This window comes from Homarus americanus, unplaced genomic scaffold (genome assembly GCF_018991925.1).
Source record: "Homarus americanus isolate GMGI-L3 unplaced genomic scaffold, GMGI_Hamer_2.0 scaffold32583, whole genome shotgun sequence".
NCBI lineage: Eukaryota > Metazoa > Arthropoda > Malacostraca > Decapoda > Nephropidae > Homarus > Homarus americanus.
Genome location: NW_024713129.1, coordinates 14,373,722 through 14,401,481, shown reverse-complemented (window position 1 = coordinate 14,401,481; position 27,760 = coordinate 14,373,722). Strand labels below are relative to the sequence as shown.

At 38.2% G+C, this 27,760-nt stretch overlaps 4 protein-coding genes across 10 annotated transcripts in view; 2 read left to right on the top strand and 2 right to left on the bottom strand.

The window, feature by feature from the left end:
- The first annotated feature begins 16 nt into the window (after positions 1 to 16).
- On the top strand, positions 17 to 11,439 carry LOC121868029 (DNA repair and recombination protein RAD54B-like). Of its 3 annotated transcripts, none has more exons than XM_042368283.1 (18): positions 17 to 93; positions 466 to 582; positions 2,020 to 2,428; positions 2,748 to 2,847; positions 3,578 to 3,685; positions 4,220 to 4,462; positions 4,698 to 4,916; positions 5,059 to 5,199; positions 6,307 to 6,531; positions 6,855 to 6,984; positions 7,312 to 7,387; positions 7,843 to 8,119; positions 8,254 to 8,473; positions 8,828 to 8,987; positions 9,116 to 9,242; positions 10,274 to 10,400; positions 10,555 to 10,676; positions 11,259 to 11,439. In XM_042368283.1, exons 2-18 carry the CDS (start codon positions 486 to 488, stop codon positions 11,349 to 11,351), a joined length of 2,874 nt encoding a protein of 957 aa, XP_042224217.1. In that variant the 5' UTR covers positions 17 to 93; positions 466 to 485; the 3' UTR covers positions 11,352 to 11,439. The 3 variants fall into 3 exon arrangements, with proteins under 3 accessions (XP_042224217.1, XP_042224225.1, XP_042224209.1); XM_042368275.1 differs by lacking the exon at positions 17 to 93 and adding an exon at positions 131 to 266; XM_042368291.1 differs by lacking the exons at positions 17 to 93; positions 10,555 to 10,676; positions 11,259 to 11,439 and adding an exon at positions 129 to 266 and having other exon boundaries at positions 10,126 to 10,400.
- A 413-nt stretch (positions 11,440 to 11,852) lies between these two features.
- LOC121868043 (60S acidic ribosomal protein P2-like) lies at positions 11,853 to 14,838 on the bottom strand. The gene is made up of 3 exons (XM_042368304.1): positions 14,749 to 14,838; positions 12,406 to 12,584; positions 11,853 to 12,050 (listed from the first exon to the last, which is right to left on the bottom strand). Exons 2-3 carry the CDS (start codon positions 12,572 to 12,574, stop codon positions 11,884 to 11,886), a joined length of 336 nt encoding a protein of 111 aa, XP_042224238.1. The 5' UTR covers positions 12,575 to 12,584; positions 14,749 to 14,838; the 3' UTR covers positions 11,853 to 11,883.
- A 1,433-nt stretch (positions 14,839 to 16,271) lies between these two features.
- On the top strand, positions 16,272 to 25,449 carry LOC121868019 (heat shock 70 kDa protein 14-like). The gene is made up of 11 exons (XM_042368263.1): positions 16,272 to 16,391; positions 17,982 to 18,062; positions 18,208 to 18,436; positions 18,845 to 19,037; positions 19,399 to 19,560; positions 20,023 to 20,125; positions 20,574 to 20,729; positions 21,225 to 21,437; positions 22,872 to 23,042; positions 24,177 to 24,238; positions 25,008 to 25,449. Exons 1-11 carry the CDS (start codon positions 16,332 to 16,334, stop codon positions 25,087 to 25,089), a joined length of 1,512 nt encoding a protein of 503 aa, XP_042224197.1. The 5' UTR covers positions 16,272 to 16,331; the 3' UTR covers positions 25,090 to 25,449.
- Positions 25,448 to 27,760, bottom strand: part of LOC121868002 — a 56,810-nt gene continuing 54,497 nt past the window's right edge. For all 5 annotated transcript variants that reach the window (XM_042368239.1, XM_042368250.1, XM_042368228.1 and 2 more), the window contains 2 exons: positions 27,117 to 27,242; positions 25,448 to 26,771 (listed from right to left, as the gene is read on the bottom strand). In XM_042368239.1, coding sequence (XP_042224173.1) covers positions 26,443 to 26,771; positions 27,117 to 27,242 — 455 coding nt within the window. In that variant the 3' untranslated portion in view covers positions 25,448 to 26,442. The remainder of the gene's footprint in view (positions 26,772 to 27,116; positions 27,243 to 27,760) is intronic.

The window sequence follows — 27,760 nt, the reverse complement described above, 5'->3', positions numbered from 1 at the left end:
TTAATAATCATGTTTCCTTCATTTACAGACGAGTGTTTAAAGAGAGGAGAAGGCGGCATAAAGTGTTCCTTACTATTGTCACCATCATTACCGGTAAAGCTGAAGGATATTTAAGTATTTAACACTATTTATATGATGTTATAGAAGAGAAAGTTATATTATAGTGTAGTACATCACAACTGGTGGGTGTTACCGCGGCAGGAGGTAACATGTGACAAACACCTGCCTGTACAGAGCTGCAGTTCTCGGGCCACTGTGAGAATAAAGTAAATCAAGTAATTAAACAACATTATATAATCATTCTTAAACTAACCTAACCTAACCTAACCTAACCTAACCTAACTTAACTTGACATGACCAACGTAAATTTGAGCTTCACCTAACGTTAAACATTATTAGTCTAGCTGAATGTGATTATACGTCCTCTTATTTATTTATTTATTTATTAATTTATTTATGTTGCAGTGTTTTAGGTGGTGGTGAAGATGAGGCGGTCAGCGGCTCCCTCACAGCTGCTGCACAAGAGGACATTATTCACGCCACCATTTGCCAAGCGACGATGCCCGGACACACACACTGATGGTAATATACTGTACTATACTGTATACTGATCTCACATTTTTCTAATTTTATCAATAGGGATTTTTATATGAGTCTTAGCATGAGTAGAGTTCATAATTTTGTTCTTTATGTTCAAGTTCAGTAATAACTCTGAATATTGTACCATTTTTTTTAGAACATTTAGAACTAAGGATTGTTTATAGAAGTACAGTAAGGATGATTATGTTGAGAATTAATACAGTACAAATATGAGGCAAATGGAGCACTTAGAATTGTTTTGGCGATGATCGTGATTGATGGTCGACGAGGAAGGGTAGGGTACTGCATGTGCTGACAGTGACGGTTGCCAGGACTTAGCAAACAAGTATCGTGAAACAGGAATATCGCATGAATCTATTCCTTCCCTCTTCCATCCCGTTTCTTTTCTCTCTTTTTTTTATCTTTATCCTCTTCACCACTGCCTCTCTCCTCCTCCTTCCTCTTTTCCTTCTCTACTCCTTACACGTGGCCATTTTGAAGAATGTCTTGACTCCTGGGAAATACGGAATAAGATGTATGTGTTACGTGGTCGAGAGAATATCTGGATCGCCTGAAGAATCATCGCCCCAGCTTATTTCACCTAAAGATTAAACCATATTAAAACTATTTTGGGAGGATGAGGTTAGGTTAGGATATGTTAGGTTAGGCTTAGGTTAGGATAGAATAGGTTTAGGTTAGGTTAAGTTAACATTAAGGTAGTTAACCTTCAGGTGAAATAAGCTGGGGCGATGATTCTTCAGGTGATCCCAATATCTGTTTAGCTATAGAGGATGGGCAAGAAGTACCAGTAACTGACACATTTACAACGCTGTACAAAATCCAATTTGTTACCCCAAGTGCCGAAACACAAGGTATTAGGTCAGGCGAATTTTTTACCTCAAGCGACATTTTTGGGGAAAGTAAAAACTAACGTGTGTGTTTTTGGTGAAGATAGTCTATATTGTTAAGAAAATGTATACAAAGGTGGTTTAAAACATATGGGCACAGCAGGGTTGGCAAAAAACACTTTTTTATAACAAAAACCATTGGGTTTTATTTAACCAAAAAATAATAATATTTTTTTTTGGGGGGGTGGGTGGGTGGGTGGAGGGGGGGGTTAATGCTATTTTGTTGGATTTAATAAGCTTCAAATATTTTTAGCCCTTTATATATTTTTATTTTTTCTGTAATCATAAACATAAATCAGGATGATTTAGTACAGTAATAATTTTTACTATTTTCCATAGTTTACACCACAGGTTTAAAGCACCCAACCCTGGTGGAGGATGTCAGTTATTATACACATTAACATTACACTTCATCATATGCAAGTAGGCTACATGGTACTCAGTCTTTGGCTATAATGTATCTAGAAAAACTGGAAATTTGCTGCATTGTATATTTGTTTCTTTCAGGCTTATGATTTTATTCTTCTTTCAGATGTACCAAAAGCCAGTGCATTACCTCAAACTGTAGAAAATAACGTGAAAGTGAGAGATGGACCAGTTCGCAGTTCCTCTGACATCCTCTCCTTGATTAAGAAACCATCAACCATAACAGAGACAAGTTGTGTGAGGCAGTGCAGTAATGGTGTACCAGAGTGTGATACTGGACAAGAAAATGCACCAACAGACTCAGTCACTGTACTGTCTCCTTTAAGAGAGACTCATAGTAATACATTGAGGTCTACTGGTGATGCCAATAAAAGATTCCCAGCACAACAACTTGGTACAGCATCAAGAATGTTAGGTGGGTATGCCAGGGTTGGGAAGGGTCCGCAGGGGATCCCAGGACACCGCCGCAGTGTTGTCCCAGCACAAGAGGAGAACCAGGAGGCTCAGGCAGTTAAGTGAGTCACCAGATCACTCTAGCATTACTCCACCAGACACCATCATGAGGAGGTCTGCTGGGACATGTGCTACACTTCATGAATAAAAATTTTTTTTGCACAGTTTAAAGAAAATGAATGTACAGTATTTATATGAGAAACTTCCTACTTTAAAGTATAGGAAAAAGTCAACCAGAATATAAATGTTTGGGTCAAAGAAAAAGAGATATTACAATGTGTTTTATGAAATGAACAATTTGCTGGAACTCTTAAAACAAATATTACAAGTTACCTGTACTACTGTATTACATTATTTATTTATGTTTTTACGATGTTTCAGATATTACTCTGTAGTTTGGTGTAAATTTTCTCGAAAAAAACACAAAAATTGGGAAGGTGACGCAGTGCTGATTGTGAAGAGCAGATCTGTCATCCTCAAGGTAAGAAATACTACTTGTTCTCTCCAACTGTGATGTACCTCCCTTGTTGTAACTAAAAAGCATGTATGGAATATTCTTGATATACAACAGCCAAAAAAGTATTCCCCAAGCAGTTAATCCTATAAAATACTTAACTACATTATACGAGGCATTACAGTTATTAGTGATGACCTCAACATGTGTGCAAGATTCCAGAGCCTGTAGAAGAGAGTGAACAATATCCCAGGGTGTCGAGTTGTCATCAGCATCAGGAAAATTAGATGTACAGTATTTGGAGGGTGCTAATGTGAAGGTGGTCTTGGTGTTGGCTGAGCAGATACCAATGACAATCTGGGGAGGTGGCTGGGCCTGTCAATGCCATGTAATATACTGTATATTTAATTGTTTATTTACTCTGAGAAAGGAGGAGGATATGACATAAATAATCTTCCAGATATTTGGTTAGCAATAATTTATCTTTAGTTCTGTTTTAGTGAGAATTAGGGAAGCAGTATAGGTATATCATTTCATGCATCTGAGACTGGGGGAACTGAAAGGCCAACACCCACTAAAAGTTTAATGAAAAGGCCACATAATTTTCATGTCAGTGGACACTTTAGCCCATAATGACCAGGTCCTTGGATGAGTTCTAATAAATCTGGCTGCCTTTCCTTATATATCACATGCAACCTTTCTGCATACAATACTGTATAGTCATGAAGAATTTGGCTGATTTTCAGTTGGCTTACAGGACACAGAGGGAAAGGAGATTGGTCGAAGAACAGGATACAAGCTGAAAGACTTATCATCTTTGGAGGAAGGAAGTACTCTTCTTGTAGGAGGCGGTAAGGAAGTTGAGGTGAGTGTGTAAGATAATTATCATCCTGTAGGCTGTAAGGAACTGTGCATACTCCAGGTAACTCATTTCTGTAGCTTGAATTTGTGCTCTGTTTCAGGGGAATAATCTCTCTCTTCCCCTTTTCTCTCTCTTTGTATCGCTCTTTTCCTATTTTGTGTGCATCCATAAATAAAAATGGACATCTGTGGAATACAATATGTGTGTGTGTTTGTATATAACAAGAAGATTTTGAAATTTTTTTGTATTATTCCTTAATGTTTTTGTCAGTTATGTCCCATTAGTCCAGTGGTTCTCAACCTTGTTTGCCCCATGCACCCCTTTCACCATATTTCAGAATGTCATTCCCCCCTCCTTTTCAAGATTGTCTGCCTCAAAAAGTGCATTCCAAATAATATGCATATAATACTGAAAATCCTTTATTTTTTCCATATTAGTATCACTTCCCCCTGAAAACCTGAGGGGGGAAATTCCCCCCTGGTTGAGAACCCCTGCATTAGTCGATATATTACCAGGTATTAATACATATCATTTCAGATTCAAGGAACCATTAGTGCTGAGAGCTATGCCAGAGGGGAATGCTTTCTGGGACAAATACCTGTACTTCAGAACATAGATGAGGCCCAGGAAAAAAGAAGCCAACCACCAAAGCCAAAGCCTTTTCGTCTCCCTACTCTGGGTCGTCCTAAAGACAAGAACACTAACACTGCCGTTGGTCCCCTGTTTGACCCTACAAAACCTGATGCCCTTGTAATGCCAAGCCCTCCATCCCAGCATCAGGTATTATGTCATCTGCTATGTACTGTACTCACTACTTACCAGCTTATTAGCCATCCAGACACTTGGTCTTCTTTGTTACTTTATTATCACTTGTACAGGAGGAAACAATGGAGAAAGCCTGGGTCACACAGGATAACACCCTTTTCATATCTGTCCCAGACCGGGGATTGAACCCAATGACATGTAGCCACTGTACCACCAGCACTTCCATTAATTAATTATGTGGCATTGACAGTGGAAGAACAACTGTGGCGGAGCGGCGGTGGTGGACGTGGTGATAGATCCACACGTTAGTGGACAGCTGCGGCCCCACCAGCAGGAAGGCGTCATCTTCCTGTACGAGTGCATCATGGGCTACAGGCACTTAGATAACTATGGGGCAATATTAGCTGATGAAATGGGCCTTGGCAAGACACTGCAGTGTATTACCTTGGTGTGGACATTACTCAAGCAGGTGAGTGAGGAGAGCAGAGGTTTGTTTAATTTACCTCAGATGGGGAAAGAAAGCTTTAAAGCTTTTTGAATCCCCCCAGTGTACATATACTGCCCGTCGGCCGTGCATTAAGCGGACGCTGAATGTAATTATTTCTCAACAGGGTCCCTATGGTGGAAGATCAGTTGTGAAGAAAGTTTTGATTGTTACTCCCTCTAGTCTAACAAACAACTGGAGTAAAGAGTTCTCTAAATGGCTGGGCAGAGAGAGAGTCAACGTCTACATCGTGGATCAAAACAACAAGGTACAATATAGGTGCCATTAATTTATTTATGTCTCGGCCATAAAAACAGTAAACAATATCCCCAAACAGCTCGAGTATTACAGATCATTCAGTAATCAGGAGTACAATACAGTATAGTGTTTATGTTGAGCCCTCTACTGCTAATTTCTCATCCATCAATCAATAGACTGCAGTTGCAAAACCCATCTGCTGACTCTTGACTTTTCCAAAGCTTTTGACAGTTTACCATTGAACCTTACTTGTGGTCTTTCTCCTTGAGTTTTCTTCATTTATTCTTTTATAATCATTTACAGTGTATGGCATTATGAAATGTTTCTTTTCATATTAACATTTCATCACTTCTTGGGTTTCTCAGGAGTTCATACTCAATCCAACATTTTTTTTTTATTACATATTCATTTCATTCTTCTGCAGACAATTGAGTCCCATACATATATCATTGAGACTGCCCCAGTAACTCAAAATAAATTTTACATTGTGAGACAACAGACATCTTCATCTCTACAAAATCTCTCACTGACTCCTTTCAACACCACTAAGACAAACTATGATATTTAGTAATAAGTGTGACATTGAACAATTTAATGTAGATTTTGACAATACAGTACCTTCATCATCACACAGTTTTGAGTTTTAGGCTCCTCCATTACCTCAAATTTTATCAGTATAGTAGTTGTCACAGCTGTGGTCAAAGGAAGTTTAATGAAGCTTGGAGTCATGTTCACAGCCAGGTCTTACTTCATTAGTTAACTCTTGGTAACATATTGGACTGTACAGTATATGTGAGATATGTACCGTACTTCCACATTGAATTCTCTTGCAGTACTAACTTCTTGAAAAATGGAAACGATAACCAGATTACTATCTTTTCAATGTTATTATTCCTCTCACACTTTATCATGAGTACCCAAGGAAAAGAATAACCTTACTGAAAGAGGCCTTTACTATACTGTAGTAGTAATCCAAGACAAGAGACCTATGTATATATAAACTGTACTTTACTATATAATTGTTTAGGTTCTGGTATAATACCTTATAATTATATATCTCTGAGTAAATGGAAACAGTGCATTCTTTCTTGTGAACGAATGGTGCATTTATCTCCAGGTTGAGCAGTTTGAGAAGCAGAAGCACTCGGAGATCATGATTATCTCGTATGAAATGTTTGTGCGTAGTTCTAAAATTATTGAGGCCCTCAACTTTGATCTGGTTCTGTGTGACGAGGGACACCGTCTGAAAAACACCAACATCAAGACTGCGCACCTCCTGGGTGGTCTGAGGTGCAGGAGGCGGGTCATACTTACAGGAACTCCGGTGCAAAATGATCTGCAGGTGAGATGGAGGATTTTGGGATCACCTGAAGATTAGCTGCTACCCCCTCCCCCCCCAACTTATTTCACTTGATGATTAAACACCCTAATGCTACTTGGGGTGGTTAGGATAGGTTAGCATTAGGGTGGTTAACCTTAAGGTACCAAAAGCTAGGGACAGCAGCAAATTTTCAGTTGATCCAAATTTTTTGCACGTATGTTGTAAAAAGAAACACACAAGAACAATTAACATATCAATTTTGTTTTTGTTTCGTCTCATTAGGAATAAAATAGATGAAAACAAAAATGCACATGACAGGACTCTCTCTTGTGTGTGTCTCGCAGGAGTTGTTTGCTCTCGTGGAATTTGTGAATCCAGGAGTGTTGGGATCATCGTTGTCCTTCCGTCACATATACGAGGATCCCATAATCGCTTCCCAACAGCCAAATGCCTCACAGACTGAAAAGGAATTAGGTAAGTTATGAAGTATTAAATTGTGGCTGTCACTTGTTTATATCTGTAGTCTGATATATGTTTAAACTGTTGAGGACATAGTTAGTGAGTTATCATTAGTGAACCTTCTTCATTGTGTCACCTTCCCTCACATGTGTTTCTTCACTCATTCATGCATTGTCCTTTATAATTGTTCATTCAGTCATCTTCACACACACACACACACAGTTATTTTCTTTCCTATATATATATTTACACAGTATTATACCTAGAGACACTGTTCACTTAACTATGGTAGTCACATCCACCAGGTAACTGTAATTTATATACTCTGATACCCTGCCTCAGGTGCTAGCCGAGCCACACAGCTGAATAAAATAACATCTCTCTTCATCCTCCGACGCACTCAGGATATCATCAACAGGTACCAGTAGACAGTGGTTCAGTTTTATGATGCTTACTTCCTTATCCTCTTTGCCATTTGAAAGCTTTTGAACACCTGTTGGGGTGGCACAAGTTGTATTATTTTGCTTCCATAAATGGTACATCTGATAATGGTAGTTTTGTTCTTTTGAGATGGCCACTGGTAGAATTCTTGTATGAGTTGCTTGTCACAATATATTTTCAAAGCATTTTTTGGATATTGGAAGATGTCTTTTCTTTGACCTTTCACACATTATGTAAATCTGATGTTACCTCTTTTAAAAGGGTTTTTGAACTAGTCTTGCTTTGTCAGGTTTACCAAAACTGCTGTTAATTGAGAGTTGCCAGTTGATGGAGTAGTGGATAAGAGAAGGTCAATCTGTATTATGTTTTCAATATTTTCCAATATTTTTTTCACTGTCCCAGCCAGTCTTAGTATTTCTTCTGTTGTTTCAGATACCTGCCACCCAAAGTAGAGTTTGTGGTGTTCTGTCAGCCATCAGAGACACAGGTGTCTGTATATATGGATTTGGTAGGTTGTCGGAGCCTAAAGAAGTGTTTCAGTAATGTTGAACCAGGAGATAACTTATCTGCCATTTTAGCTTTACGTAAGTTGTGCAACCACCCTGCCTTATTAGCTGCTGACAAGGATCAAGAAAACAAGAGTGATGTAGTACAGGAAGCTGCCAATTTGCTGCCACCTCACATACAGCCTGGAGTATATGATGAAGGGGTAATACCATATTTTCTTCCTATTTTCTTTAATGTTTTTGTCATCACTTAATCCCTTCACCGAGATATATGTACCCTTGATCCAGCTCACCTAACATAATTGTTTAGGTTAAATGTGTGTGTTTGCTTTAACAGGACAGTGGCAAGTTAGCAGTAGTATCATGTATCCTCTGGGCACTGAGAGAACCAGGAACAGAGAAGATCGTCCTGGTATCAAACTACACCACCACATTAGATATGCTGGCCGCCCTCTGCACGCGCTACAACTACCCCTACCTTAGGCTGGATGGATCCACGCCAACTAACAAACGTCAACAGCTGGTGGACAGATTTAACAGCAAATATTCTAAAGACTGTAAGACACGACATTTTATAGTGTCCTATATGAGTTGTTAATCATGTTTGAAAAGTATGCCTGCAGGTTATAGATGCATAGTAGAGGTTTCATATACTTTGCTTTATGTACATCCATTAAATATTAAAATTCTATGTTTACTGTGTATGCAATTGAGCATATGAACCAGGTATTTCTTTAGTATTTCTACTGGTTGTCTTATTCCTCTCCTGTCACCATTTCTTCTATGAAATTTGTGTAGCCTGTGATCCACGAAGCCTGGAGAGGTGTAAAGATGACAGGAAAGTTTAAGAGTACCCTGTACAGTATTTCAGCAGCACCTTAAGCAAGCATGAATTAATTTTTATTTTTCAGTTGTGTTTCTACTGAGTTCAAAGGCAGGGGGGGTTGGCCTCAACTTGATCGGAGCGTCAAGAATTCTGTTGTATGACATTGACTGGAACCCCGCCACCGACTTACAAGCTATGGCACGAGTCTGGAGGGACGGCCAGAAGAGAAAGGTCTACATATATAGGCGAGTCTGATGGTTTGTTTATGTATACGGTATTTAAAAGTCCATTACACTGTGCCTGCCATTTTTAAATCACCTTTACCATGTTGTTTGAAGCTGAAAATATGCCTTCGTTCTTAATGTATTTCCAGATTATTAATGACTGGATCAATGGATGAGAAGATGTATCAACGACAAGTAAAGAAACAAGGGCTCAGTGGAGCTGTGGTGGATGCTCGGGACACTGACAGGGTCCACTTTTCGACTGAAGAACTCAAGGTTGGTGTGAATAACAAATTGATTTTTCTGAAATTAATTTTATCTTTTACCAGATTAAGGTAATTCAACAGACAGGTATATACTCCATTTAAGATAGTCCCTGTATAAATAAGAATTAGTACAGTACAATATTAAGAGTAACTGTCGACTGAAATTTTACTTCGCAAAATAAAATGTTTTACAAAAGACATGAGTAGTGTACTGTACCCTGTAATGTAAATACATATGAAGGTTAAAGAATATAGGATAATTTCCTTTTATTTAATTTTCCACATATTACTTAATAGTTAGAGGAGAAATGGAACTTTCAGGCAACTGGCTGGGTGTGTGTGTGGTGGGAAGTCTACTTAGTCTTGATGTTAGTTTCAAGAGTAAGTGATGGTAGGAGAATGTTGGTACATTGAAACTTTATTCGTAGACTTGAGAACATTGAGAGTGTTGGAGAATGATGAAGTACTGTATTTGTAGAAACTAATAATAGAACCAAACAATGGTTTATTACCTTTCCTTGTGTTCATGACAGTAACCACCTTACCTAATTATCCATTTTACAGAAGCTTCTTGGTCCCAATACTTTTTGCTTGACAGGCACTGTAATTGCACTATGTTAAGTGAGACATATTTTCCTACAGACTGTCATATGATAAATTGAGATGCATTCCAAGCATTAAATTTGCAGCCCTAAAAATCAATCATAAATGCACAGTAATTACAGGTAGTCCACATTTAACATGAGTTTGCACCTAAGGAAATTTGCATTAGTATGAGGAACCATTAGGGAAACTGTTTACTCAGCACAAAAACATTCCTAGTATAACATAAGCCACATGTTAAGGCATCATTATAGCAGCACGCTAATTCCATCTTTTCAATTTTTTTTTAGCAAATTACAACTTATATTGGGTCTGATAAACTGCAAGGCCTCCCACAAGTGAGGACAGTGTTTGTTGTAATACAAGGATCCCCCATGAAAATGTGTGAGGTAGTGTGTATAAATTTTTTGAGATCTCCTGTATTTTATATCCACACAGGATCTTTTCACAATACACTGTGAGACAATGTGCCTGACACATGACTTGTTAGAGTGCGAGTGTGACCTCCAGGGTGGTGGTTCACAGGTCACACACCAACACCAAGTTAACAAGTCTCCTGACAGAGGTAAAATTTTTAATAATGTAAATAAAAAAGTTATCCCTAAAAGAATTCATATACTTGCATACTTGTAATCCCTTGGATATAAATTTTGAAGGCTTATGCCAAAAATTATTAATGGATTTATTTTTTTATTTACCATTAACAAATTTGATTACAGCTTGCCAGTTGTATGGTGGAGAATGCCCTGGAGGTTCTCTCAGCACCACCTCCACCTCCACCATGGATCAGCTACATAATTGGTGCCATCTTGCTCCACCATTTTCATCTGCTGTTGTCAAGGTCAGCACTTGTATACTGTCAGTATCATGACCACATCAAAGGTCAACAACAGGAATATTTTCAATCTCACCTCAGAGTTAGCACCAATGGAAAAAACACAACTCATTCTGTGGGAAGTGTTTACAACTGGCGCTATTGGACCAAGCGGTAATCATTGTACAACACTTACTGGTTGACACGCTGCTCTGAGAAGTGTGTTGCTTCCTCTCATAACTGCTAAACTATTTTATAACATATTATAGTAAAATATCCCCAGGCCCAATGATGACTAACAAAAACATTTCATAAGTTATGGCTGTGTACTTGGCCAAGTTTTAGGACAAAAGGCACCCAGGTTGAGGGCTACATTTAGGACCCATACCATCTACTTCACCCAAATTTCATTTATATACATTATTAAAAGTCCATTGTGCTGTGCCTGGATTACTACAGGAAATCAAGGGTTTTGTTGTATTTACTGTATTAACATTTTATAAGGTTTTTATTATTTGAACACATCTATCTAAAGGCATTCCTCAACACCTTTAGTAGATGTGAATGTTAGTCCCAGTAATCTTAATAACTCCTTATATTTTCTTGCAGGATCCATGTTTGGAAGCAGCAAGTGACTTTATAAGTTTTTTATTCTGCAATGAATCAAACACTGAAATAATGAAGATGCCGTCTGCACCATAAGGTCTTCATTATGAACAACTTACACACAACACTCCTGAATAATGTAAGGAAATCTTTTATAAGTTTTATAATAAACTATTAAAAACAATTTCAGACTGCTCATTCTCCAGGTTTACTTATTAGAAATAATACATTGAAAAACTTTAAAGGCCACAGCCATTTGTGCTCAGCTGAGCCAAGAAGGAAATCAGCATTGTTTAATATGACAATCGGTGTTTGGTAAGATCACGCTGGAGGGGTGTTACCCAGTGTGACCCACCCGAACATTGCAGTTTTCCCAGCCTCCGATTTCCTCCTGTACTAACACTAGATAGACATAGACTAACCACCCAAAATGCTGGCAAGTGGCGAAAATTAAAAATAAAGATACTGCAACACAGGAGTGGTAAAGCATCACCCTACCCTAATCTACGGCCCGCTTCACATGAGTGTGCTTGTCCCATGCAGGAAATGTTCTAGAAGGCATGTGTTCTCACAAAGAGGTTCAAGAGATACAATAAATGAAAATACAATTTATTTTGTATCAATGATCTTAGTCAAAGAGACCGAAGCCCATGTCATCATCAGACTCTTCTTCAGGTTCTTCCTTTTCTTCTTTCTTTTCTTCTTTCTTCTCTTCTTTCTTCACTGCAGCTGTGGCAGCACTACTTCCAGCAGGGGCAGCACCTCCAATTGGCATTGTTCCAATTTTACCCATACCTGAAAGTTAATACAGTACATTAATAATCAACCAAACAATACATAAGGAAGAGACTAGGCTGAGGAAGCATCACCAGCTCTCCTCACCCTCCAGCATATATTTTATTGTTGTCAATTTTAAACATTGACCATTTTCCTAATATACCAGGAACCTAACTCTTCCCCACAGACCAAAGGCTCCTGCATAAAGGAATATACTTGTACTGTACACACAAGAAAACCTAGCCAGCATCAATATCATCTCATACTGCTAAACAAAAGTAACATATTGTCCAAAAATATTTAGTTCAGTCTCAAAAGAAATTATTGTCCTGTACAGATCTTCACTACCAATACAATACAGTACAGTACTTACCTTCGTCAATCACACTGTTTAGATTCTTGCCCTCAAGTTCAGATACAACTTTCTTGGCTCGAGCAGCATCACAGTCAATGCCCACAGCGGCAAGAATATTTTCAATGTCCTTAACTGAGGGGTGGCTGCAACCGAGGGCAGCAAGGCAGTAAGCAGCAACGTAACGCATACTCTTGGTACTGAAAAATAATTATTCAAAGCTGAACAAATATAGTACTGTACTGTACCTGTTCTCTACTTTTAACAATATTCATCAGCCTGTTGTATCTTGGCCTTATTCTGGCAGAAAGCAATATGGTAAATACTGTAGATATGTCATAATGTATACTGTAAAAGAATTATGCTTGAAATATTTTTTTGTAATATATCACACACTTTTGAATATTAGTACAAATACTGCACAGTAAACCCTCGATAACTCGGAATTTCATATTACTGTACTACTTGGCATGGATACGGTCACGGAATAGTTTAACTCGGGAAATGCTGATATATAAAATTATCTGGGAAAATCTCGGCATATCTGGCCACCTGCAGCACCTACCATGCCTGTGTCACCTACTATGTTGCCTGCAATGCTGGTAAGTGTTACGTTTTTACATTTACTAATTACATGTACATATACGTATATGGGTCAATAAATTTTTTTTTGGAGGGAGGAAGTGGCCCGATAAGTTGGAATAATTCGGCAAGGCCAGAACCCCATATGTGCAGAGTTATGGAGGGTTTACTGTACTGTCCTAGGAAATAGCCTTATCAATCATTTCCCGAGCAAGGGAGACAACTGTACCTGCAACTAATGTGCCCAACAGACAGAATAATGATCTTTAATTAGCAAAACGGAATACAGTACACCAGGAACATGCATTATGCTGATGGTCACCGTCCCTACAACTAACACCCACTGATGATAGGAGAATCATATCATGAAACTTGGTGGTGGTTCTAAGTACGTTTTCTCTGACTTCAATGCAGAAACAATTATTCAAGAAGATGAACTATTGAATTTCACCTCAAAATGTTCATATACTGTATCAGGATTTTATCACATTCACTGAGAAACAATAAATAAAAGACACACTACAACAGTAGGGATAATAAGGCAGTACAGTACTGTCACATAACATGGAAAGTACAGATCAAATTTGATGCATCAGAAAGGAGTGAATAAAGTTAAAGAGCATTTTGGATCACCTGAAGATTATACACCTCAGCTTATTTCACCATTATATTAACCTTCTTAATCCTATCCTAACCTAACCCTCAGGCAGCCTTAGTGTGGTTAATATTCTGGTTAAATGCAGCAACATGAAGACTTACATTAATATTAAGGAAGGAGAGGTGTAGCATCAACCTAAAGAAGTACAGTATATGTTTACACAAAGGATAGCAGGCATGTGGAACTCATTCCCAGGAAACATTGTAAAAGCACAGTTCATCCAAGCTGTTGAGTGCTGCCAAGACAAGTTGTGGAGAACAGAGTGGTTCTGTGGCTGTAATACTGCAGCTAACTCGCCCACAGGCTGTGTGATCACATTCTCAGAGAATAGAATACATTTCATTCCGCATTTTGCATTACAATGACATGTTTGTCGAGGAGCAAACCTAACCTAAACTGTCGGAAACCAAAAACCATAAAATGGAAAGCAGTAATGCGCTGTACTTTAATATTTCATTTAACGAGCTAAATACCCAACGACCATGCAGCAACTGCCCACCATGTTAATTTCGGGTTCTAATATAGCCCCGATGCCTGTGGGCTGGGTAGCCACAATAGCTATGGAGCCACTTCGTATGGTGAAATTCAGTTTGTGTTAAAATCGAGATTATAACATACCAGCATAGAGGCACCTGTCGGAGTTCACTAACTCTACCTACTGTATGTGAAGATTATATACCTTCACAGTCTAGGTATACAGTGATTGTATAATTACACTCATGAGTACATTACAAACCAGCATTATATATATACAGTACATACTGCATCAATCTTAAACTTGAATGATGATTTTACTAATATCTATCTACCCAAAGTGGAGATGTTTCTATAAGGAGCACATCGTTATGTACTGTTAACTTACAACATTAATACTGATACATCCTGGGTTACTTATCTACGCCTATCACCTCACAGTGTACATATAACACATATTTAAGTATAATAACATGTCATAATACCTGAAGCGTCATATGCACCGTAAACACACGTGTTTACCTCTACTAATACCTCATTTTGCGGTGCGTCCTTATATATAAATATTTGCCCTCACATATAAGACCTTTACACAATATAAGACACTCCCTTAACATATATATAAGTGGGAAAGAGGTGAAAATACTCACTTTTAGGCCACAAGGCACGAAACGTGTCCACCCACAGTGAAGAGACGAGTCCGTGAGAGGCAACTAACGGAGAGTAAAACTTTTGTTAAATAACTACCACGAACGTTATCTTAAAAGGCCATTAATTACATGTTGTAGCGCAGTACAACCCAATTAAACCAATTCAATTTGAATTAAAAGCTACTATTTGATTATTTTATTGTTAATATTTGGTTATACTAGGTTAAAATGTTAAATTAGTCTATTTTAAGCAATGAGTTTAGGGTTTTGTTCGCATACTATTTCTAACACTATATGAACATATTGCTTCATGAACTATCTCATGAACCAGAGATAAGTATTTTACCTAACTTCTTGAGCTCTCTTTTCATTTTTCATTTTTGTTGATTAGCATATTTACTAAACTAAAACACGCACTAATGACCTAAGTAATGCATTATGATATCAAATACAGGACCCTATATACATGTATCTCTACTCTCTTACTCAAATCTTGAGCTTAAACTTAATTTGTTGTTTGTTTACCGTTTACTTAAAGTGTCCTATATACATAAACTTGTCCTCGTATTGTTTAATCATATTTGTGACCCTTGTATATATTAGGCTTCACTCCGCTTCAGTAACTGTCTCGCTGTCTCATATAAAAGCTTCATGACTCTAACCCACTAGTTCGTTGTAAGGCAAGACGCCTACCATAAATAAGTTTATATTTTATTGTCACTAAAACATAGATTAAGCTTAAATTTATTTATTAAAAGTTAGTTTATTAGATTATTATTGTGAATTGAAGAAGGTGAGTAATTAAGCGTATGTTGTATAAAATGACAGAGACTTAACTTAATTATTTTTTTACTCTTAGCACAGTTTTAGAAAACGAAATTAATCTTAGTAATTCATTGGACTACAAACTTTTCTTTCATGATAAATTATTATTATTAGTAGTAGTAGTAGTAGTATCAATGTAATCATCCTCACAAGGAAGTAGTAGCGCCTCAGCTCCACCTGGCCGTTGGTTCTCTTTTATTTTGATGATTTTGTTAGAATTTTGTTTTTTGCATCAAAGAACTTTTATGTTTCAGAGATAATATAGTTTTATACTGGATTGTTAGTTTAGTAAATCAGGCGCTATAGCCAATTATTAGTCGTTATTTGAATGAGTATTATATATCTGAGAAGTAGGAATTTACTTATTGGTGATTGGTAATGAACCATTCACAAGTTATGATTTATAGATGACTAGATATTTGATTGATGATTTAATATTGATGAAGGACAAGAAAGAAGATACAAGATATACCGATAGATCAAAATGAACATAGTTAATGTTAAAATAAAACCACGAATTAAATAACGGAAAATATTTATTGCTTTCCAGGCAATATAAGTCAACCAAATCCCAACAAAAATTTTAGTTATTAAATTGAGTTCATTAATTTCAGTTATAATAATATTATTTATTTTATAAAATCAAAACCAAATAAATTACTAATAGATGTTGTTCGTGTTAACTTTGTGACATTAGTTGTGCCACCACCAAAACATTAGTCAGTTGCCACATGTGAGTGAGGCCCTTTACTTGTGCCATGTCAGTCACATTTGGAATATACATTGGCTGTAGCTCCTGTTGTATTGCTGTTAATAAGGTACAGTAATGCGTCACGTACAAGAGAGTGGTGTGTGTATGTGTCTGTACGTATGTGTGTAGGTGTGCGCAATATCGGAATTTGGTAGTTCCCTTACTCTTAATACCGGACCTCATTATCTTAATATTGTACGTTAATTTATGACTTATTGTTGGTAAGATGAGTGAACGTGTGTAGATAGCCTCGGGTAGAGTGTGTGGTGGCCTTAGGGAGTGGCTGGTACACGAGGCTTGAGGTGTGGTTGGTCTTGTTGAGGTAGACTCATACTGTGCCCGAGCTGGACTAGTTGACTCACATGTTTTATCCCAGGTTTTTCATTGAGATTTGAATGAATATGACCTTTGTTTTTTGGCGTTAATGCTTATTTCTTTCATAGTGGGCGGGGCTTTGGTGACGAGGGATAACTGGGGTTAGAACACACTCACACACACACCAGTAGAACCTTTGAGAGTCCAACCTGACCTTTCATATGGTATATGGTATAGATGAGGTTAGGTTAGGGTGGTTAAGAACATAAGAACATAAGAGAATAAGGAGTCTGCAATAGGCCGGTTGGCCTGTGCATGGCAGCTCCTGTCGAGAGTTACTACCACTCTCTATCATCCATGAATCTATCTAGCCTCCTTTTGAAACTTTCCAGAGTTCCAGCACTTACTACAAAGTTGCTAAGCTTGTTCCACTCGTCCACCACCCTATTTGTGAACCAGTTTCTTCCTATCTCCCTCCTAAACCTAAACTTATCCAACTTGAATCCGTTGCTCCGAGTCCTATCCTGCTCGGATATCATAAGAACTTTATCTATATCACCTTTGTTGATTCCTTTCACCCACTTAAATACTTCTATCATATCTCCCCGCACTCTTCGTCTTTCTAAGGAATGCAAGTTTAGTTTCTTTAACCTATCCTGATATGGAAGGTTTCTAAGTCCCGGAATCATTTTTGTCATTCTTCACTGCACCGACTCTAGTGAATTTATATCCATTCTATAATAGGGGCACCAGAACTGAACCGCATAATCGAGGTGCGGCCTAACTAGCGCAAGATATAGTTGCAATAAGACCTCTGCACTCTTGTTACTTACACTTCTAGATATAAAACCCAATACTCTGTTTGCCTTATTTCGAACATTAACGCACTGTTTTCTAGGCCGTAGGTCCGGGCTTACAAGTACCCCTAGGTCTCTTTCACAAGTCGACTTCTCTAGGATGATGTTGTTAAGGCTGTATACATTGACAGTATTTGTTCTTCCAATATTAAGTACGCTGCACTTGCTGGTGTTGAATTTCATATTCCATTTTTCAGACCACCCCTGCAGTTTATTTAGATCCTCCTGTAATGCATTTGCATCCTGCCCTGAATTAATTTGCCGCCCTATTTTGGTGTCATCCGTTGGAGCACTGTACAGTATATATCTAACTGCCTTTATACAGTTGTTACCAAAGACTAATCAATAATTATCATCTTAAGTTATACTGTTCATTGTTCTTATTACCCATCAGCCTAGGATCAATATTCCATCACCATCAAGACACGAATGTTCATGTCCCTATTAAATTATTAAACTAATTACTGTGCTTATATCTTCTACAGGATGGGAAGTTTGAAGTGGTAGCCAACGCAGCCGGAGACAGAGTCACTCCTGCCGTTGTCGCGTTCCATGATGTAGAAGTGGTAAGTGTAGTAGTTATCACAATACTGTACAGGTTACTTGTAGCTACAGTACTTAATGTTGCCCTTATACTCAAGTCACCTTCTGTGCTCTAACACTAAGTAAGATATTGTGATCATCTTTAATTATGTTTGGTGTTTGTTACAGGTGACAGGAATATCAGCCAAGCAGGGAATAATTCGCCATGGAACAAACACAGTGCAAAACGTGTTACGGGTAGTGGGTACGGTTGAGGATGAGGGAATGTGTCCATCTAACTCTTCTTGTCCCCCTAACTGGGAGAATGGTCAGGCACGCTACTCAGTGCAGCGAGGAGAGAAGATGGTACAGGTGTCGGCGGAAGAAGTTCTCACTCACATCTTTTCACTCCTGAAAGGTTTGCTGTTACCAAGTACCTGTATTGTACTTTAACTGTCCTCTTTTTGTTGCCACACATCATCATCATTAACTTCTGGAACCACATTCTTAATATGTATTCATGTCTTGTGTACCGTACCATCTCTAGTGAGCAGTACTTCACATATTGATAATGCCTTCTCCTTAAGTTTGTCTTTTTGAAGGAGCTTATATTAGGAGCATTAACAACTGAATTATGTCCACTCTACCATATATCCTCACCCCAGATGAGTTGTGTTTGATGCTATATAAGACTCGTCACTCCTCTACCTCTTCTTTACCCCCATGTCTCCATCCTTGTTCTCTGCTTTAAATATTTTCAACGTGCCATTTATTTCTCTTTGCCTATGAACAGTGCAGTGAAATTAAAGTTATTGTGGTCCTTCAGAAATAGCCAGCGCCCACACCAGTGAACCAGAGCTGCCGCTGGTGATCGCTGTGCCGGCCTGGAGCAGTGAAGGGACCATCATGGCTGTGAAGAAGGCTGCCAAGAAAGCCACGTTCACCGTTCTGGCCACAGTCTCCCAGCCAGCTGCTGCGGTCCTGGCCTACGCTCTCACAGACGATAACAAACGCAATATGTACGTAGACTGATCCAAACTGTGTGTGCGTTAGTCTTTCTGTCGCGTGTTTGATTTTATACACTGACACAGGACCCACGACAGTCTCTGTGTAATCGGTGCTTGTATGCTGATTGTATACAGTATATTTTTTTGCATGTGTACTGTATGTTGTGTAGCATGTATGATAAGAGCCTAATTCTTACACCCTCCCTGTACAGTATTTTTGCCCAAATCAATTTTCTTAGTAATGCCGGTGGTCAGGAAAAAATGGCCACATACTCCACACACATTTTATATTATGACATATAGCACTTGGTGACATTTTTATAGATAATTTTTTCTTAATATTCTTGTAAATGAGTGAATTATTCTGCACCAGGCAAGTTGTGGTCCTTCACTGTGGAGGTACGACCGTCGTTGGCTCGGTGGTAGAGGTCGCAGGAGGCCTGGTGACGGTGAAGGAATCCATCACGTCATCAACTGTAGCAGGAGATTCTCTCACGTCTGTGCTCGTCCAACATTTTGCTAAGGAATTTTACACGTGAGTTAGCTGGAGGGTTTCTTGTGGGATCTCGTTGTGTTTGTGAAGTGTGTACAAATAATTTCTTCAGTTATGTAGATATATTAAGATAACAGTACTGTATGTTAGACCATTCATTGTGTTTGTAGTGGTGTTTAGTATTTCATACAAATTTTTATACACCAATAGCCAACCGTAAACAGTATAAGATAAAGTTTACATATACGATAAATGTAGGTGCTCCTCATATATAGTGAGGCTCTGTTCCTAGATAAGCCTGGTACAGGTATAAGTAAAAAGTACATCACATAAGTGCAAATACAGTTCTTAAGTTGGTAAGAATTAGGGATTCCTGTATTGTTGTATACAGTGTGTGTGTGTGTGTGCAGGTATATTTTATTTCAACAGTACTCACCATCCTACTAGTCTTGACACTGCATTATGGGGTGAAATATTGAAATTTTTCTCGTGTTTGATCCTCAGGAAATACAAAGGTGACCCCCTAGAGAATAGACGCTCAAGAAGAAAACTGTATAATGCCGCCGAAAACTGTAAACACGTTCTCTCCACCATGGGAACAGCTCAGGTTGGTCTTTTAGGATTAAAGTTCTGGGTATTAATCCTTGGCAGCTGGAAGATATTTTTGAGTTGTGATAATTGTTAGTCCTGTAGCTTGGTTATGGATCATTAATCTCTCTTGCTGTACACTAAGATTCCCTGTAACTAGACACCTAAAGATGAACTTATGTCTTATTTAAGCCACAATGCAATGATCAAGGAGTAAAAAATAATGACTTTAAATTACCCTGAGAGAGAACTGGCTACCATGATATATAGTCTAGATAGTTTTATACTTCACTGTAAAAAAGTTGGAAATAGAATATTTTTAGTAATTATGCCATAAGGACAAAATAACTGAAAGGGGGTTACTTAGTAGTTGCTCCATTTGTTTGTTGTTCATCTGGGCAATATCTGCAACATTTTTTAGGCTTTTAACTGAAATAAGAGTTCAAAGTTTTTTGATGTACTTGCAGGTTTATGTGGAATCCTTGTGGGAAGGAGTTGATTTTTCCACAACACTCTCAAGAGCAAGATTTGATGGTATAGTCACGGCGACACTGACGGCCTTCTTACAGTCAGCTAAGGAGGCTGTTCAGAGGTGCGGCCTCACCGAGAATCAAATACAGAAAGTAAGTCTCTTTAATCTGTAAAATTATGTTATATTGTCGATTCATTTTGTGGTGCAGCATAACCAGTACCCTAACCTTGTATTTTTATTGTTGCTGTTAGCTTCATAGTTTATTTATTCAATAGTTGGGTCTGTTCTTTTATCTCTCATTATCCAGTGTTAGTACAGGAGAACTTGGAGAAACCTGCCATGTTTGGTAGTGTCACACTGGTTAACACCCTTTTCACAAGTACCAGGGTAACCTGGGCTGGGGATTGAACCCAAACCACAGTAGTGAGAGGTACACATGTTGCCTCTATACTGTACCAGCAATACCTCAGGATTACCCGGTAAGCTTTTTAACAAGTTGCATTTCAGTGACCTATAAATCCATCCATCCATTCATGTATTGTAGCATCATTGTGTACTGCATTTGAGTCTTGTCTTCTTGTATCAATTCTTGTTTAAATGTATTGTAATGTGGATGGAAACATGATGAAATGTGTTGTATTGGCAGGTTATTCTGACTGGTGGGTCGGCCAAAATCCCACGTTTACAGCAACTTGTGGGAGATGCGTTTCCTCAAGCTGAGTTTTTATGCTCGGTGCCCCCTGATGAGGTGCTGGCTGCTGGTGCATCAACAGAGGCAGCACTATTGGTGGGTCAACCAAAACCTGCCTCCACCTCCTCCTCCATGGTGCCAGCTCTCGCTACATCTGTGTTCTGTATGGTAAGAAGATACTGTACAGGTGTCTCAGAAAAATGTATACACTTTGTCTTATTGATTTTTGTGGGAGATTGTGTGAATGATTATATTACAACTGCAACATTGTCCTCACACATCCATAAATGAAGACAATGTTGCTTTTATAATACATTACTCACAATCTCTTATGGAAGTCTGTAGGGCAGTGTGTACGGGTATATGTTTTCCCGAGACCCTAATTATGTTGGGAAAAGAAAAGAATTACCAACCACTGTTGCGTCATTGGTAGACAGTAAGGTTATGACATTCTTATGACTGTCACTGTAGCAGCATCTACACTACTTAAGAAGGAATGATTGACAGTAGGTGATGGGATAATCTTGATTACTTTTGGTTCCATTCATAGTGTACTGTCTTGGTAAAGCCTGCACGAATAAATAATATACTCTGTATACCTGTATATTACACACATGCACACTGAGCTTAAGCTGATCTCTGACTGAGCATACAAATCATGTGCATTGTATGAGGATATTTTTTTCATTGTTCCGCCATGCCACCAGACACGAGGAATATGGAACTGTCGTGCAGTTAGCTACAACAGTCTTACAGTTTTCAACAGAATTTAACAAACCGTTTTCACACACACACATGCTGATCGCCAACGGAAGATACACATATTTAATCTTTATGTTCGTTCAATTCTTTACCAGATGCAGCCCTTTATAGATGTTAGCTTATGTAATAGTGTGAAAACATTGTGTCCTTAATGTAGCAGAACAAAACTAAGAAGAAATGGGTTAGGGTAAGGGGAGTAAAGACACCTGGGAGGGAAAATGGGAACAAAACAATCAAAATAAAACAGGGGAGGATAAGGGGAGTAAAGAAAACAAGGGTACTGGTAGGTATGTAGTGAAAGGGTGGCCTAGAATCTTGTCTATTATGGATAACCTATAATGTAAACAAAGAATAGAATGTTAATAGACAGAGATAAACATACAAGAGACAGAATAGAATGTTTAGAGACAAAAAAATACAGTACAATAAAAAGAACATGAAATTTAGACCACTATACAAGATAAGAGAATCTGGCAGGGTCACTAGGGATTAAGGACTGAGTGTAAAAGAATAAGTCAATATTCACTGACATAACATCTAAACCCTGTGTTTAAGCCTGAATCATAACGTTAGGCAAAGTCATGTTCCTGTGTCTGTCAGTCGTGGTTTATTTTGTCATTTTTCATCTGCCTCTTTTTGTAGTGGACTTTCACACAGTATATTAACCCTGCCTGTTCATTATTACCCCTACCTGCACCATTAATTTTACCACATCAAGTAACTCCTGATTTTCCTCCAACTTAAAGTGTCATAAACCTAACTTTTCCTCATCAACCATTCATTAAATAAGTGTGCCCATCATCTCCAAATGCATTCACACATAATTTTCCTTATTTATAGGTCTTAGGTAGTGAAAACAGTGAGTGTGTGTTCAGTAGGGGGACTCCCACCCACTCTCGCCAGAGCTTAAACCTGGCCCTCCCATCCCCCATCCCCACCAGCTGCTCTGTAGTTATTTACGAAGCAGAGGAGGCAACAAAACAACCCCAAGAGGAGTCCATTCTAGTTCAGGTATGTAAAGAGTGTATAATAACAGGTTCTTCTTCTTCAGGATGATATATCTCTCTCTCTCTCCGAGTTAATGATGCTTTCACCATATAGGGAGTCACTTTACCTGTCCTTTATACTCAAGTTTGTATTGACCGGATCATAGAGGTAGATAATCTTTTACAGTATTGGGATTGATTAGATGACAAGCAAATGAAGGAAAAGTTTGTTGATTCTTAAAATGTATTGTTATGGCATTCTTCTTCATTCTGTGGTTTATATGCTGTAAGTAGATTGTCTTGCATAATTATATTATGTGGAGCATCACCCATAATTTGTAGCCAATATCAGTGGAAGCTGGCTGTAGGGACTGCGGCCATCATCGGTGGACGTTTCGTGTTCCTTGTGTTCTATTTTTACGAACTGTTCTGGGGAAGAGGGGGGTTAAACTCAAGCATGTCTTTAAAGCTAATTATTTAAATCAATCTTCAAAGATTTCCATGAATATTGAGTTAAAAAGTGAGAGAAAAAGTTGTTTGTAGAATTTCAAAAGTAAAAATACAGGTGGACATTTTAGCCAGCAATGATATTAATGAGAACGATTTGGTGAGAAAAAAAATCTTACTTATCTAAAACATTTCCTAACAGGTTTACAAATATTCATAATGTCATTTGTTGGCCATTTTAAGTTGGCTAGGTTTGAATTTCTTCATAAATACTTCATTCAGAAGTGTCAGACTAAGTAAGCACAACTCTTTTTACCTTCTTCATGCAAAAGTTTACTGTATAATTGTTTTCCATTACATATTATTTAGTTTATTTGCCCCTAGAGCTCCTTAACTCACCAAGCAGTCCACAAGTAATAGGTTTTACTGTACTTCGTAATTAATGTAGCCAAAAATGGTACAGTTACGAATAAAAAGAATTCGGCAAATGAGGATGGAGGGTGGGGGTTTGGTCGAGACTTGGTAACTTTGCATGAATTTGGTGATTAAAAGTCTTCAATGTTCTTTTCACACCACAATTTAATTTTTTTTGTTTAATTATGAGGCAGCCCCAGCTTACACTCCCTCCCTGCTGAATTTCTTTTTGTCCATAACTATACTGTACAACATCATGCCGAGGTGTAGTAAAATGTAGTGTGTCTTATTTTCACAGGTGGATGTCACAAGTCTGACCTCCGACTCAAAATTACTCAAAGCAGATTTCCATTTAAAGAGGTACGTTCTGATTCACTTATTTTTTAATATACAGTAGTTTCTTTTCATCTCTTTGTCCGTCTTTCTTCTGTATAATTCTCACTTTGTACCCCTGTAAATGTAATCATATTTTATCATTTCTTCCCAGCTAAATTTGATCAGTGGGCACCTTAAAAGCACCAAACTGGTTGACCTAGAATTTTAAATACATTCGCTTATCATTAGTTGTATTACTGTATCGGAATATCTTCTGTTATGAAGGACTATTCATTGTACAGTATAGAATGTTTCATAGGTCACACACCAAAGGATTTTTTTTCACTTTGATATTGTAGCAAATTCACAAAGATGACAAGGATTGACACCATAGGAAAGATTTATTTTACATATTTGTGTACAAAAAGTCCAGACACTTTTCTTTACTGTTAATTTCTCTGTCATTTTTGCAATGCTTCCCTCGTCCAGAAAAGATAAAAAGGAGAACATTTAAGTTTTCTATGGTGGGCATCCAATGAGACTTCCCTTGGTTGCTCCATTTGTAGTCATTCCTTCCTGTGTTCCTTCTTTTCATCTGGCTATACTATCTCAGTACCCCTTTTCATTTCTCCCTTTCTTTTTTTTCTACACCGTTTTATATTTTAATCATCTTTCTGCACACTTGCCATCCTTTTCTACCTTCTGTTAATACCCAGTACATTTCAGTGACATCTTTTTCTTCTTAAAAATTCCTTAACCATGTTTTGACTGTTAAATTTTTTTTAGAAAGTTTAATTTTAATGTATTCTTACAGTGATGGCAGTCTCCATGTAGCATTACAAGAACCAGAGGCAAAAATTAACCGGACATTTATCATCGAGGCTGGGAGAAGTTGAGGCAGGTGGCCCTTAGTTCTTGAGTAAACATAAAATTCTTTCTAGTAATCTAATAAATAGTTTACTTATTAAATTCATTGTTTCAATTATATCTTGACTGTACAGTAATTTACTTATGTAGTTTGAATTCACATATACAGTATATATACAGTATTTTATGTCTGTAAACAGAGGTTACAAACCTCTACCATTAATCTTCGCTGGGCACTTGGCAGCCATTACGTTCCTCCTTAAAAGACAGGCACTGTACTACTATAGCTGCCGGTGATGTGTAATAAACAACAATTGCCACATTTCAAGGGAAGAAATTTTTGTGTAACCATCATCAGTTTAGGCTAAAATAAAAAAATATTCAGAAGACATTTGAAACATTTTACTATCAATTAAGAGGGTTTGGGTATGGCTTGTTTGCACTGAGGTGAGCAGAGGTCCAAGGACCCCCGTCAACCCTGAGATCTGGCATAGTACTGCCGCCCAGAGTGACACTAAAACACTTGGTACAATAGACTGCAGCCAATACACTTGCATGTAACAACTGACTACCAGTTGAATTTGTACACTTGGGATATTTGGTGAGGTGGGCGGCAGGTCTGAGGAAGAGGGGGAAACCGCGTCACCCTGAGCGGGTGTATATCACTGTCAGCAGTTGTGAACTCGTGCATACTTTGTATGCAGAGCATCAGGGGAGCCACAGCAACATTTAGTCACCTTTAAAAGGATCATTTGGTCAAAAAAAAAGAAGGTATACATACACAATACATAATAAAGATAAGACATTTACAACAAGGTTTGATAACAATAACACCAACAACCAGGTGGGTGATGCTATATACACCAGTGAGTGCAACACAAATATGGTGGCTGGCACCATGTTGAGCAGTGTGCATCCACCAGCATAATGGAGTCCTACCCAGCAACTCTCAGAGAACAAGAGTCACTAGATGAACCACTATCACAGTTTGGTGACCGCCGGGTACTGATGACCAGTCCCCGGCTATAGTCGCCTTCAATACCACACACTTCCTGGTGCAGCCTGGATTCCATGCTGGCCACCTTATAAAATAATTTACCTAATAAAATTTTAAAAATTAAGAATAACTAGATATCCTTATTTATCTCCAACATCACCGGTAATGAAAATGTACATAGAGAAACTTGCCATGAATGTCAAGTTTGATCTCACATAAAAATAAACATGAAAATATGTACTAGTTTTCTCATGATAACAAGTATGACGATGAAGAATGAGAGTGGCGGTGAAAGTGGGCGACAGCAGAGACTAAGAGCCTCAAGCCCGGCCCACAGCTGAGGTATGGCTTGTACTCTCCTGGGATTGTCTCCAAGTGGTGCACATCAGGGCTTGCCAGAGGCCACCGTGTGAGCCCCAGCCATCAGCCCTGCGACTGCTGCTGGAGCAGACACTACGACCACAGGCTTCACCAGTCCTCCTAGACCACTGGCGAGGGAAGTGGTGTATTGGGTCGATACCAATGGCATACTGGTGGCAGTTCCTCCCATAGCAGTAGCTTTTATCCCCTTACTGCCAACCGTTGTAACGGTGCCTGGCATACCACCACGTTGTTGCTGGGATACCACCAGAGGTGTAACTATTGAAGGACCGATTCCAGACACAAGAGTTCCCATGCTGCTGCCCAGACCAGCAGACACCAACTGTGTGATACCTGTCGGGGAGAATGAGAAAACTTTAAATATACAGAATGATTAAAGTTTTCAGTAATTTATATGTGGAAAAAATTCGTAACAAAATTTCCAAGACTACAGTATTACTTGTACACTTCTCTCTCATAATGGTTAGGGATTTCCCTTTCCTTCGTGATATGTAATCTGAAATGCTGGACAAGACAAATAAAGTGTCTAGGCTGCCTCATAACTGCATTTCTCCTTGCCCACTCTATTCCTCCCATCTCTCTCTCTCTTTACTTTAATAGTTTATATTTCCTTCCATTTTTTATAAGGTTCAGGTCACAACAGTAGTAGTCAAAGATCTTCCTGATTACATTACGTACCATTGGGGTGAGTTATGGGCACGTAAGACGACAAGATTGAGGATGTAGTTGCCTGCGTCACCTTGACGGTTGGTCCTCCTCCAACACTTAGGTTTAGAGGTACCGTTGTTATTGCTCCATTTGCGCCTGGAAATAACAAAAGAACGTAAAACACCAATTAGTCATGTAACAAATATAATAAACACCTGTCCATTACCAATGACTTTATATCTATATCCAATCGGTGTTTCTTATAAAGTACTGTACCAACTTTGTCAGAATGCATCTTAAAGACCTTTATTATTTCTATTCTAGCACAGACAGTTTTATGGCCTTTTTCCTGTGCAAGAGTTAGGCTGTTTTTTATTAATGTGATTAATAACAGCGACTAAATAAATCAAACATTTAAGAATACAGACTAATAAAAAGATTCAATAGCCTGAAAAATATTCTTGTGTGCAAAAATAATAGATAGGTGTGGTGGATGTCATTATTGTTTTTTATACTTTATTTCTTCTTGAGTTTACAAGATGACTACACATAAAATCTGCCCCATCACTTTATATATACATGGGTATTATCTTGGCTAATCTGATTTGGAATCCTTGATATGGACAATGAAATGTTATACAGCATATGCGAGTAGGGGATATAAATATATGTGT

What these genes read in the sequence shown, in the direction of transcription:
- LOC121868029 (XM_042368283.1), top strand. Translation starts at nt 486, where the DNA reads ATGAGGCGGTCAGCGGCTCCCTCACAGCTGCTGCACAAGAGGACATTA. An exon ending in GCAGATCTGTCATCCTCAAG is followed by an intron (nt 2,848 to 3,577) that starts GTAAGAAATACT and finishes GTTGGCTTACAG; the next exon opens with GACACAGAGGGAAAGGAGAT. An exon ending in GAGGCGGTAAGGAAGTTGAG is followed by an intron (nt 3,686 to 4,219) that starts GTGAGTGTGTAA and finishes ATATCATTTCAG; the next exon opens with ATTCAAGGAACCATTAGTGC.
- LOC121868019 (XM_042368263.1), top strand. Translation starts at nt 16,332, where the DNA reads ATGTCAGTCACATTTGGAATATACATTGGCTGTAGCTCCTGTTGTATT. An exon ending in TTTGCTAAGGAATTTTACAC is followed by an intron (nt 19,561 to 20,022) that starts GTGAGTTAGCTG and finishes TTTGATCCTCAG; the next exon opens with GAAATACAAAGGTGACCCCC. An exon ending in CTACATCTGTGTTCTGTATG is followed by an intron (nt 21,438 to 22,871) that starts GTAAGAAGATAC and finishes CCTTATTTATAG; the next exon opens with GTCTTAGGTAGTGAAAACAG.
- LOC121868043 (XM_042368304.1), bottom strand. Translation starts at nt 12,574, where the DNA reads ATGCGTTACGTTGCTGCTTACTGCCTTGCTGCCCTCGGTTGCAGCCAC. An exon ending in AAACAGTGTGATTGACGAAG is followed by an intron (nt 12,051 to 12,405) that starts GTAAGTACTGTA and finishes ATTAACTTTCAG; the next exon opens with GTATGGGTAAAATTGGAACA.